This window comes from Heptranchias perlo, chromosome 39 (genome assembly GCF_035084215.1).
Source record: "Heptranchias perlo isolate sHepPer1 chromosome 39, sHepPer1.hap1, whole genome shotgun sequence".
NCBI classification, from domain to species: domain Eukaryota; kingdom Metazoa; phylum Chordata; class Chondrichthyes; order Hexanchiformes; family Hexanchidae; genus Heptranchias; species Heptranchias perlo.
Genome location: NC_090363.1, coordinates 15,787,000 through 15,799,048, shown reverse-complemented (window position 1 = coordinate 15,799,048; position 12,049 = coordinate 15,787,000). Strand labels below are relative to the sequence as shown.

General features: G+C 43.8%; 1 protein-coding gene across 1 annotated transcript; it reads left to right on the top strand.

Moving 5' to 3' along the window:
• The first annotated feature begins 9,347 nt into the window (after window positions 1–9,347).
• On the top strand, window positions 9,348–11,756 carry LOC137305004 (probable G-protein coupled receptor 139). Its single transcript, XM_067973774.1, has 2 exons — window positions 9,348–9,417; window positions 10,852–11,756. Exons 1-2 carry the CDS (start codon window positions 9,348–9,350, stop codon window positions 11,754–11,756), a joined length of 975 nt encoding a protein of 324 aa, XP_067829875.1.
• The last annotated feature ends 293 nt before the right edge of the window (window positions 11,757–12,049 follow it).

Genomic DNA, 12,049 nt, shown 5'->3' with positions numbered 1-12,049 from the left:
GCCATATAGAGGTCTGTATCAGTAAGTAATTATCTTATGGTTTCACAGGTCAGAATTTTTACGATTCATTATTCATTTTCTGGATGTGGGTGTCGATGGCAAGGCCGACATTGATTGCCCATCTCTCGTTACCCTGAGAAGGTGGTGGTGGGCCCTCTCCTTGATCCGTGTGGACAGCCTTTTTTCTTTGATACAACTGGATGACTTGTTAGTCAAGCGTCAACCATGTGGGTCCACGAGGTGCCCAAAGCAACCAAATGGGTCACCACAGACGGGACATCTAATTGCACCAATTGTATCAATAACGGGGCTAAAAAGAACAGGACAGCGAGTTGGTATTCTGAGACAGGCAGCTCGCCTGCTGACCTCTCGCAGCCTATCCTCCATCTATAAAGTTCAAGGCCGGAGTACAGTGGTAAACTCACCGTTGGCCTGGACAGGCACAGCAGCAACATCATTCAAGAAGCTCGGCCCCAGCCAGGCAGAGCAGGTCATTAGATCGGTGCCCATTGCTACTGGATATAATGTCCAGCCCATCACTCCATCCAAACTTTAACTTAAACAGATCTCTGGTACCCTGGCAATTTTCTATTTGGTGCGATTTGCTGTGTTGATAATTTATAAAGTTGGCTTACTTCCCGCTTCCATCCTTGGTTGTCCCATCTTGCCCCATGATCAGATATTCTTTACCCTCCTTCAGTTGAAATTGGCAAGGTTTCCGGTTGAGGAAATGTCAGACAGCATTTAGTTCAACGTGATCATCCTTATCTGGATTTTGGAGCATGAAAGGGAAATGTGATGCGTTAAATTAACGGCAGGAAATCAAAAGCAGTGACTATTTATTGCTAACCACATTTACCACATCCCCAACATTGTGCTCTGATCATGCCTGTGCACTGAGGGTGTTAGTCAGGGGGAGGTGAGGTAAAATGGAACTAAATGCAGAAACCCCTTTTACCATAAAGGTAAGTGAAGGAGACAAGAAGCAGGAGAAACAACGCAGCATGGAAATAACCGAATACTCGGCATCGGTTTTAACAAATAATGGTGGAAATGAGAATGTAGGTGTCCTGGAGGAGGATATGGATTAACTGATGGAGCGAACCGTAGAAAAGGAATTTGTTCTGAACCCACGGTAGCAGAACTCAAGGTCGATAAATCACCAGGTCTTGATGGAAAGGCGGAGACAATGGGGGTAATTTTAACTTTGGCCGATAATGTAAAATGGGTGATATTGAATAAGCCGCCCATTACACACCCCGTCTGATTTTCCTTTCCATTAACGTCAATTGAAAATTGGGCGTGGTGTATTAATGAGCGGCTAAATTAATATCACCCGTTTTACACCATCAGCCAAAGTTAAAATTACCCCGAATTGTGACGTTAGTCTTACTGGTCTATAGTTACCTAATTTACCCTTCTCTCCATTCTCGAACCAGGGTTTTATATGGGCTACTGCCCACTCGCATGGCACAAATTGCATATTTATGGAAGATTGAAATTTTGTGGCCAGAACTTCTGCTATAATCCTATGACTTCTATCAGCATCTTAGGGTGTGTGCCATCCTGGGCTGTGCTTGTTTCTAGTCAAGTAGATGGGTTGTAAGAAACATCTTCAGGAAGATGAGGGAGGGGAGTGGTGGAGGGATTTGGGGAGGGAATTCCAGATTGTGAGACCTAGGCAGTGTAAGGCAGGGCCCCAATTTTGGAGTGAAGGGAGAGGGGATACATCAGAGGCTGAAATCAGAGGAATGGAAGTTGGGGAGGGAGGTTTGTAGGGAAGAAGAAGCTAACAGAGATGGGGAGGAACAGGTGACTTAAGCACAAGGATAAGTTTTTTAAATTTGAGGCATTGGGGACCAACAACAAGAACTTGTATTTATATAACGCCTTTAACGTAGTAAAATGCCCCAAGGCGGTTCACAGAAGCTTTAGCAGGGAGAATTTGACAGCAAGTCACAAAAGGAGATATTAGGACAGATGACCAAAAGATTGGTCAAAGAGGGAGGTTTTATGGAGCGAATTAAAGGAGGAGAGAGAGATAGAGAAACAGGGAGGTTTACAGAGTGAATTCCAGATCTTATGGCCTCGGTAGCTAAAGGCACGGCCGCCAGCAAACCAGGAGCCAAAGAAGGTCTCTGAGGGTTGGGGTGACAGCCAAGATGGACTTGGCGTGGAATATAATCCAGAGTAACAGGTATTGGATGAGCTCAAGTTCATGGAGACTTGCAGGTTGTTGGCCGAGCGGGAGAGCACTGGAGTAATTTGTCCCGGTTTTCGTTTCCGAGTTCGCCAGCCCGCACGTTCTGCCCAGTGAACTGGGTGGAGACTGTAGGCTGCCCGTAGAATTGGATTGACCTGCCCATTGAGTCCGGAGGTGACAGAGGCAAGTCCGAGCATTTCAGCGGCAGATGGGCTGAGGTAGTGGCGGAGGCGAGTGGTGTCACAGAACTACAAGTAAACTATCTCAGTGATGGAGAGGATACGAGATCCAAAGCTCAGCATTGGGATCGAGGCTACAGAAATCTTCCTCAAACGGGATACAACGAGAGGGGAAGACTGGAGAAATAGAGAAACTGAGCAACCTCTTGCCATTGTTATTGTTGACTGGTTGGAGCATGAACGTGGGAAGAACTCGGTACAAAAAGTTTGCCCACCTTCAGGCGAAGGAAGCTGCTTGTTGTGGGATGGGGGACAAAGGGAATCATTTCCCCAAATTGTACACAACAATTTTCACAAATAAGATGCGTTAACTGAAATAATATTGAAGAAAGGTTTTGACTGAACAAGTGGTGAACATTTCCACAGTGACATTATCACTGCCAGCCTTGTTAGTGTTCAAATCCATTCGAGCAGTTATCGCCAGTAACGGGTGTAAATTTTATATCCAACATTAACCACACGCCTTTTGTTATAATTTCACAGCTGTTTCTCAGCAACACCAGATTCGACAAGGAATCGCGTTTCAAAAAAATACTCACAGCTCATTTTGAGCAGGTTGGTGATCGACCCATGATAATTGTCAAAGTATCCGACTGTGGTTCTGTTCAAAATTCTCACATAGAAACATAGAAAATAGGAGCAGGAGTAGGCCATTCGGCCCTTCGAGCCTTCTCCGCCATTCAATATGATCATGGCTGATCCACTATCTCAATACCATATTCCCGCTCTCTCCCCATACCCCTTGATGCCTTTTGTGTCTAGAAGTCCATCTATCTCCTTCTTAAATATATTCAGTGAATTGGCCTCCACAGCCTTCTGTCTCGGCTGGAAAGCAATTTGAAGACAAATACGGTAGAAATGTCACGATAGGGTGCATTTCCTCCAATGACACCCTCGCTCATCCTCCACATGACTTCAACAGCGGAGTCATGTCCGCCCATGTCTCAGTGTCAGCTGCTGTAAGTGTACAAAACATAGCGGCTAAAAGGGAACGATTCACATCCGTCTGGTACTGTATGGCTCATGTGTGTCTCAGTGTCAGCTTCTGTACAGATGTAGCGCACAGACGCTAAAAGGGAACGATTGTCTCCCATCTGGTACTTTACGGCCTGTATGTTTCTCAGTGTCAGCTCCTGGACATTCACGGTACGCAGCGGGTGAAATGGAACGATTCACATCCGTCTGGTACTGTAAGGCCTCTGTGTGTCTCAGCGTCATCCCGTGTATACGTACAGTACACAACCGCTAAGAGGGAACGATTTACTCCCGTCTGGTACTGTGCGGCGTGTGTGTGTGTCAGTGTGGCTCCTGTCCATGCACAGAATATAGTGGGTAAAAGGGAACGATTCTCTCGATTCTGGTACTGTATGGCCCGTGTGTGACTTAGTGTCAGCTCCTGTCCATGTGCAGCTCATAATGTTTAAAAGGGAACGATTCATTGCTGTCTGGTACTGAGCGGCCCCTGTGTGTCTGACTTTCAGCTGCTGTATATGTACAGTCCACAGCGAGTAAAATTCAACGATTCACTGCAGTCTGGGACTGTATTGCTCATGTGCGTCTCCGGGTCAGCAACTGTATATGTAAAATACATTGGGTAAAAGCAAATGGTTCACTCCTGTCTGGTACTGTATGGCTCGCGTGGGTCTCAGTGTCAGTTCCCGTACCTGCACCGCACACAGTGGTTAAAAGGGAATGATTCACTACTGCCTGGGACCATGTTGCCCGCATGGGTCTCAGTGTCAGCTTCTGTAAATGTATATCACACACCGGGTAAAAGGGAATGATTCACTACTGCCTGGGACCATGTTGCCCGCATGGGTCTCAGTGTCAGCTTCTGTAGACTTACAATACACAGTGTGTAAAAGCGAACGATTCACTCCCGTCTGGTACTGTACGACTCGTATATGATATAATTGCGATTACGGAGACATGGCTGCAGGGTGACCAAGGCTGGGAGCTGAATATCCAAGGGTATTCGATATTTAGGAAGGACAGGCTAAAAGGAAAAGGAGGTGGGGTGGAGTTGTTAGTAAAGGATGAAATCAGAGCAATAGTGAGAAAGGATATTGGCTCAGAAAATCAAGATGCAGAATCAGTCTGGGTGGAGTTAAGAAGCACCAAGGGGCAGAAAACATTGGTGGGAGTTGTCTATAGGCCCCCAAACAGTAGTGGTAATGTAGGGGGCGGCATCAAACAGGAAATTAGAGATGCATGTAACAAGGGTACGACAGTAATCATGGGTTATTTTAATCTACATATAGACTGGCCAAACCAAATTAGCAATAATACTGTGGAGGATGAATTCCTGGAGTGTGTACGAGATGTTTTTTTAGACCAGTACATTGAGAAGCCAACCAGGGAACAGGTTATCCTAGATTGGGTATTGTGGAATGAGAAGGGGTTAATTAATAATCTTGTTGCACGGGGTCCTTCAGGGAAGAGCGGCCATAACATGATAGAATTCTTCATTAAGATGGAAAGTGAAGTCGTCCAATACGAAACTAGGGTCCTAAATCTAAACAAATGAAATTACGAAGGTATGAGGAGTGAGTTGGCTATGATAGATTGGGAAGCTTCATTAAAAGGCATGACGGTGGATAGGCAATGGCTAACATTTAAGGAATGAATGCATGAATTGCAACAATTATACATTCCTTTCTGGAGCAAAAACACAAAGAGAAAAGCGGCCCAACCATGGCTAACAAAAGAAATTAAGGATAGTATTAGATCCAAAGAGGAGTCATATAAAGTTGCCAGAAAAAGTAGCAAGCCTGAGGATTGGGAGCAGTTTAGAATTCAGCAAAAAAGGACCAAGAGATTGATTAGGAGAAGAAAAATAGAGTATGAGAGTAAACTTGCAAGGAACATAAAAGTGGACTGTAAAAGCTTCTACAAGTATGTAAAAAGAAATAGATTAGTGAAGACAAATGAGGGTCCCTTACAGTCAGAAATGGGAGAATTTATAATGGGAAACAAGGAAATGGCAGAGCAATTAAACAAATACTTTGGTTCTGTCTTCATGGAAGAGGACAGAAATAACTTCCCAGAAATGCTAGGGATCCAAGGGACTAGTGACAAGGAGGAATTAAAGGAAATTAGTATTAGTAAAAAAAATAGTGCTGGAGAAATTAATGGGACTGAAAGCCGATAAATCCCCAGGGCCTGATAATCTGCATCGAAAAGTACGAAAAGAGGTCGCCATGGAAATAGTGGATGCATCAGTTGTCATCTTCCAAAATTCTATAGATTATGGAACAGTTCCTGCAGATTGGAGGGTGGCAAATGTAAGCCCACTATTTAAAAAAGGAGGGAGAGAGAAAACAGGGAACGACAGACTGGTTAGCCTAACATTAGTCGTAGGGAAAATACTAGAGTCTATTATAAAGGATGTGATAACAGGACACTTAGAAAATATTAACAGGATTAGACAAAGTCAACATTGATTTATAAAAGGGAAATCATGTTTGACAAACCTACTGGAGTTTTTTGAGGATGTAACTGGTAGAATAGATAAGGGAGAACCAGTGGATGTGGTTTATTTGGATTTTCAGAAGCCCTTTTAATAAAGTCCCACATAAGAGGTTAGTGTGCAAAATTAAAGCACGTGGGATTGGTGGTATTATATTGGCATGGATTGAAAATTGGTTAACAGACAGGAAACAGAGAGTAGGAATAAATGGGCCTTTTTCGGGGTGGCAGGCAGTGACTAGTGGGGTACCACAGGGATCAGTGCTTGGGCCCCAGCTATTCACAATATATATCAATGATTTGGATGAGGGAACCAAATGTAATATTTCCAAGTTTGCTGATGACACAAAACTAGGTGGGATTGTGAGTTGTGAGGAGAATGCAAAGAGGCTTCAAGGGGATTTGGACAAGTTGAGTGAGTGGGCAAATACAAGGCAGATGCAGTATAATGTGGATAAATGTGAAATTATCCACTCCGGAAGGAAAAACAGAAAGGCAGAGTATTATTTCAATGGTGATAAATTGGGGAATGTTGATGTACAAAGTGACCTGGGTGTCCTTGTGTACCAGTCACTGAAAGCAAACATGCAGGTGCAGCAAGCAGTTAGGAAGGCAAATGGTATGTTGGCCTTCATTGCAAGAGGATTTGAATACAGGAGCAGGGATGTCTTACTGCAGTTATACAGGGCCTTGGTGAGACCACACCTGGAGTATTGTGTGCAGTTTTGTTCTCCTTACCTAAGAAAGGATATTCTTACCATGGAGGGAGTGCAGCGAAAGTTCACCAGACTGATTCCTAGGATGGCAGGACTGTCGAATGAGGAGAGATTGGGTCGACTCAGCCTGTATTCATTCGAGTTTGGAAGAATGAGAGGGGATCTCATTGGAACATATAAAATTTCTACACGACGAGATAGACTGGATGCAGGGAGGATGTTTCCCCTGGCTGGGGGGTCCAGAACGAGGGGTCACAGTCTCAGGGTACGGGGTAGGACATTTAGGACTGAGATGAGGAGAAATTTCTTCACTCTGAACCTGTGTAATTCTCTACCACAGAAGGCTGTGGAGGCCAAGTCACTGAATATATTTAAGAAGGAGCTGGATAGATTTCTAGACACAAAAGGCATCAATGGCTATGGGGAGAGAGCGGGAATATGATATTGAGATAGAGGATCAGCCATGATCATATTGAATGGCAGAGCAGGCTCGAAGGGCCGAATGGCCCACTCCTTCTCCTATTTTCTATGTTTCTATGTTTCGTGTGTGTCTCAGTTTCAGCTTCTGTACATGTACAGTGCACAGCGGGTAAAAATGATCATTCCACTCCTGCCTGGTACTGCATGGCCCGTGTGTGTCACAGTGCCTGCTCCTGTAAATGTATAACACAAAGCGGGTAAAAGGGAATGATTCATTTCTGTCTGGGACTACACTGCCCATGAGTGTCTCAGTGTCAGCTTCTGTACATCTACAGCACGCAGCAGGTAAAAAGTTACGATTCACTCCCGTCTAGTGCTGCGCTGCTCATATATGTCTCAGTGTCAGCTCCTGTACGGCCCATGTGTGTCTCAGTGTCAGCTTCTGTACATGTACAGTATACAATGGGTAAAAGAGAACAATTTAATCCAGTCTGGGACTGTATGGCTCGTGTGTGTCACAGCGTCAGCTCCAACACATGCACAGTACACCGTGGATAAAAGGGAATAATTCACTAGCATCTGGCACTATACGGCCCGTGTGTGTCTCAATGTCTTCTCCTGCACCTGTACAGCACACAGCGGGTAAAAGGGAACGATTCAATCCAGTCTGGGACTGTATGGCTTCTGTGTGTCTCAGTGTCAGCTCCTGTACATGTACAGTACACAATGGGTAAAAGGGAACGATTCACTCCCGACTGGTACTGTACAGCTTGTGCGTGTCTCAGAGTCAGCACCAGTATTTGTACAGTATACTGATACAATGAGATTGAGAGAGACAGTGAGAATGAGACAGAGACAGACAGACAGAGAGAGAATGGGCTAGAGAGACCGAGACAGAGAGAGAGAATGAAACAGAACTGGAAAGAGAGAATGAGACAGGGTGAGTATGGGGGAGAGAGAGAGACAAAGGAAAAGAGAGACACTGAAAGAGAGAGACAATGAGACTTAGTGTGACAGAAAGACAGAGTGAAAGAGAAACAGAGCAAGAAACAGAGAGCGAGAAAGACAGAGAGAGAGAGAGAACGGCAAAGGGTGAGAGTGAGAGAGAAAAGCAGACAAGGAGACAAAGTGTCAGGGAAATGAGATGAAGAGAAAGAAAGACTGAGGGAAAGAGAAACAGTGAGAGGGAAACAGTGAGAAACAGCAGGACAGAATGAGACAGAGTGTGTGAGAGAGGGAGAGACTGAAACAGAAACAGAGAAAAGAACTAGGAGGAATTCAGATTGGAAAATTGGTCGGGTCTGGGGTGCAGATTGGAGGATGTGGGGTGTAGTTTTGAGAAATCTTTATTCAATATTTTGATATAAAAGACCAGTTTTTAAATATAATGATGAGATCTGCATCTGAGTTTTACTTGGACAATTTCTGATCTCCCTTCAGACCTGTATCTGTGTTTCACTTGGTATTTCGAGTCGCTCTGTACAGTGTGTCTCTTTCCCAGTGAGGAGTGTTTTTTTTTCTGACACTCTGGGGTGCCTTATTGCCTTACAGATTCATTCCAGATTCCTTGCAGTGACATTACATCAAGCCAAAGCTCGACAAGCCAAAGCTCTACACTCTGCCCGAGGGGATTTCTCCCTGACTGCATCCCCCCACTTGACCACTTGATCTTAGCCAAAAGGCCGAGAAGCGATCGATCAATAAATGTCCCTTAAACCTCCGCCCAAAGACTGTTGATTTCCAAAATCTCAGCATATCTGTGGGGCTGCTCAGCTCTATACAACTGACTGGATCACGTTCTGTGTGTATCTGGGAACGCTCTTGGATCTCACCTGCACCTCGGAGCCTCCCGATACCGATATTGTGCAAAGTATAAATTCAAAAAGGAAAACATTACGCTGTACCTAAAATGTAGATGGTGCTAATCTACTACAAATGTGGACATTTTACATCAAATGCCTTCCATGAACCTATAAATGAATATTCTCAGCTCCAGGAGTCTAATATTACTTTAGCAGTGCAGATTTCAAAAGGTTTCATTTCGAAAATATGATCAAAGTTATATTCTTGACTCTTTGTTTTCCAGGTGAAATGTTATTGCGAATTATCCCACTCCCCAATCAGTGGGAGTAAATACGCTCGGTTTAATCTGTTTGTTGAATTGACTGTAACTAATGTCAATCATTGTGCAATGACCGTGGGTCACTCGAGCTTTCTCTCAGGTATAAATCAGAGCTTATTTTGAAACCAGAAGACCTGCGTGTTCGTAATACTAACAGGCAACGCTGCATCTCTCCGAAAATGGGACAGCCGATAATCATACAGATAGAACACATATTCTACCCTATTCTTGCTATAGTAGGTGTTCCGGGTAAGCTGCTTATAATCATTTAATTAAATCTTTAACCGCGTTTAACTGTATCACTGTTACTGCTATTGGTGTAATAATATTATTTGTTTGTTTCGATGTGCAGACAGTAATTTCCGCCATCAAACGAAGAATAACAATAAGAAAACTCCAAGTTCTTAATGTAATAACTTAACATTTTCTCTAAAGTTTTAAATTAATAAATTTAGTGGGAATTTTGTCTGCTCTGTTGAGAGTATTGTAATTTTCAGAAGCAAAATACTGCGGATTCTGGAAATCTGAAATAACGACAGAAAATGCTGGAAACACTCAGCAGGTGAGGCAGCATCTGGGGGGAGAGAAACAGAGTTAATGTTTCAGGTCGGTGACCAGTCCTGATGAAAGGGCACCGACCTGAAACATTAACTCTCTCTCTCTCCACAGATGCTGTCTGACCTGTTGAATGTTTCCAACATTTTCTATTGTTATTTGTTCAGTTCTAGCCAAATATCAACACCGTACCTGGGTTCTGGTTGGTTAATATTGATGAAAAGTACAGTATATCCATCTGGACACGTTCCCCACTAACTTTCCGAGAATATGCCCCTAAACAGTGATTGTTTGTCACGGCTACTGGATATCCGGAAACCGTGGGCAGAATTCCCTCTATGTTTTGGTGAAAGGCGAGATTGCTGACATAAGAACATAGGAATAGGAGCAGGAGTAGGCCATGCGGCCCCTCGAGCCTGCTCTGTCATTCAATCAGATCATGGCTGATCTCCGACCTGATCTGCACTTTCCCGCCCAATCCCCATATCCCTTTAATTTCCTTAGAGTCCAGAAATCTATTTATCTCAGCCTTGAATATACTCAATGACTCAGCATCCACAGTCCTCTGGGGTAGAGAATTCCACAACCCTCTGAGTGAAGAAATTCCTTCTTATCTCAGTCTTAAATGGCCGACACCTGATCCTGAGAATATGCCCCCGAGTTCTAGATTCTCCAGCCAGGGGAAACAACCTCTCAGCATCGAACTGCGGGCAACTACTCAGACAGTTTATGTACACAGTGCAATCTTGCAAACTGTGTATCTGAAACTGATATTGGATATTGCATTAAGTTGAGACCAGCTAATGGTGTGAGCCTGCATGGTAATGTCAAACATGCTGCTTTAATGCCAAACTCAAGTTGCTGTAATGTTTGTAATGATTGCACCGGTAGCTAGGGGGTAGATTTTATCCTTTACCCCCGGGGCGGGCGGAGAGCATAGAAGATCGACTGGCGGCGAGGATCGACCGCCTTTATACAGCCCGATGGATTTCCCTGCCAATTAATGACAGAAGGAAAATCCGTCGGGCCAACATAAGAAGTGCATGAATTTTCATAGAAATAAACTGTCGACTGATCATCCTCTCAATCTAAGGAGAGTCAGTAACTTCATCTTCCTCCTTTTTGCAGCTAATTTAGTGACAATTGTGATTCTCTCCCGAGGAAGCTGCGGTCTCTCCAAATGCATCGCCCGTTACCTGCTGGCCATGGCAGCGGGGGATCTACTGTTCCTGATATTTCAAGTAGTTCTGCGTGAGACTAATGATGCTTATTTCCCATATTCATTCCTGAGCTACACTCCAATTTGTATTCTCAATCTCACCCTAATTTTTGCTTCCATTGATTGTTCTATCTGGTTAACAGTCGCTTTCACCTTTGATCGATTTGTGTCCATTTGTTGTCAAAGGTTGCGAACAAAATATTGCACTGAAAAAACTGCGGCTGTGGTTATAGCAGTGGTGTGTTCCTTGGCCGTTTTAGAAAGTGTTCCAATCTACTTCATATTCGAACCATGGGAAATAATTGATAATGCGCCATGGTCCTGCTATATAAAATCAAGCTTCTATACCTTACCCATATGGGTAGCATATTGGTGGTTGGAAAGTATTTTAACCCCGTTTGTTCCATTTGTTTTGATTTTAATGCTCAATGCTCTGACCATCAGGCACGTTGTACTGGCCAATAGAGTGAGGAGGGGTCTCCGAGGGAACAGCAATGGTGAGAATCACAATGATCCAGAGGTGGAGAATCGAAGGAAATCCATCATTTTACTGCTTGCAATATCTGGCAGTTTTATAATTTTATGGATGGTTACATTCATATCTTATGTGTCTGTACGTTTTGCAGATACTCAATTATTAAACACAAACTATAACGCTCCTTTCACCATTATGGAACAATCCGGGTACATGCTTAGCTCTTTGAGTTCCTGCACAAACACCTTTATTTATGGAGTTTCCCAGAGTAAATTCAGAGATGAGCTGAAGAATATGATCAAGCGTCCCCTGGCTCCAATAACGTGTTTATTTAAGTAAACTGAGAGCTTCGCTGGATTAAAACACAATGGGAGTCATTTTAACTTTGAGAATGAGTGCAAAAGGGGCGATAGCGAATTGACCGCCCATTATGCGCCAAGACCGATTTTCCGTCCATTGACTTAAATGGAAATGAAAATCCGGCGGGTTTTACAATGGGCGGCTAAGTTGATATGGTCCATTTTATACTATCGCCCAAAGTTACAATGACCTCAAATTACATCCCTCCAAATTTAACAGAAGTTCTTCAATAGAAAGACGTGCGTGCAGGAACCTCAGGTCGACTTGCTGAT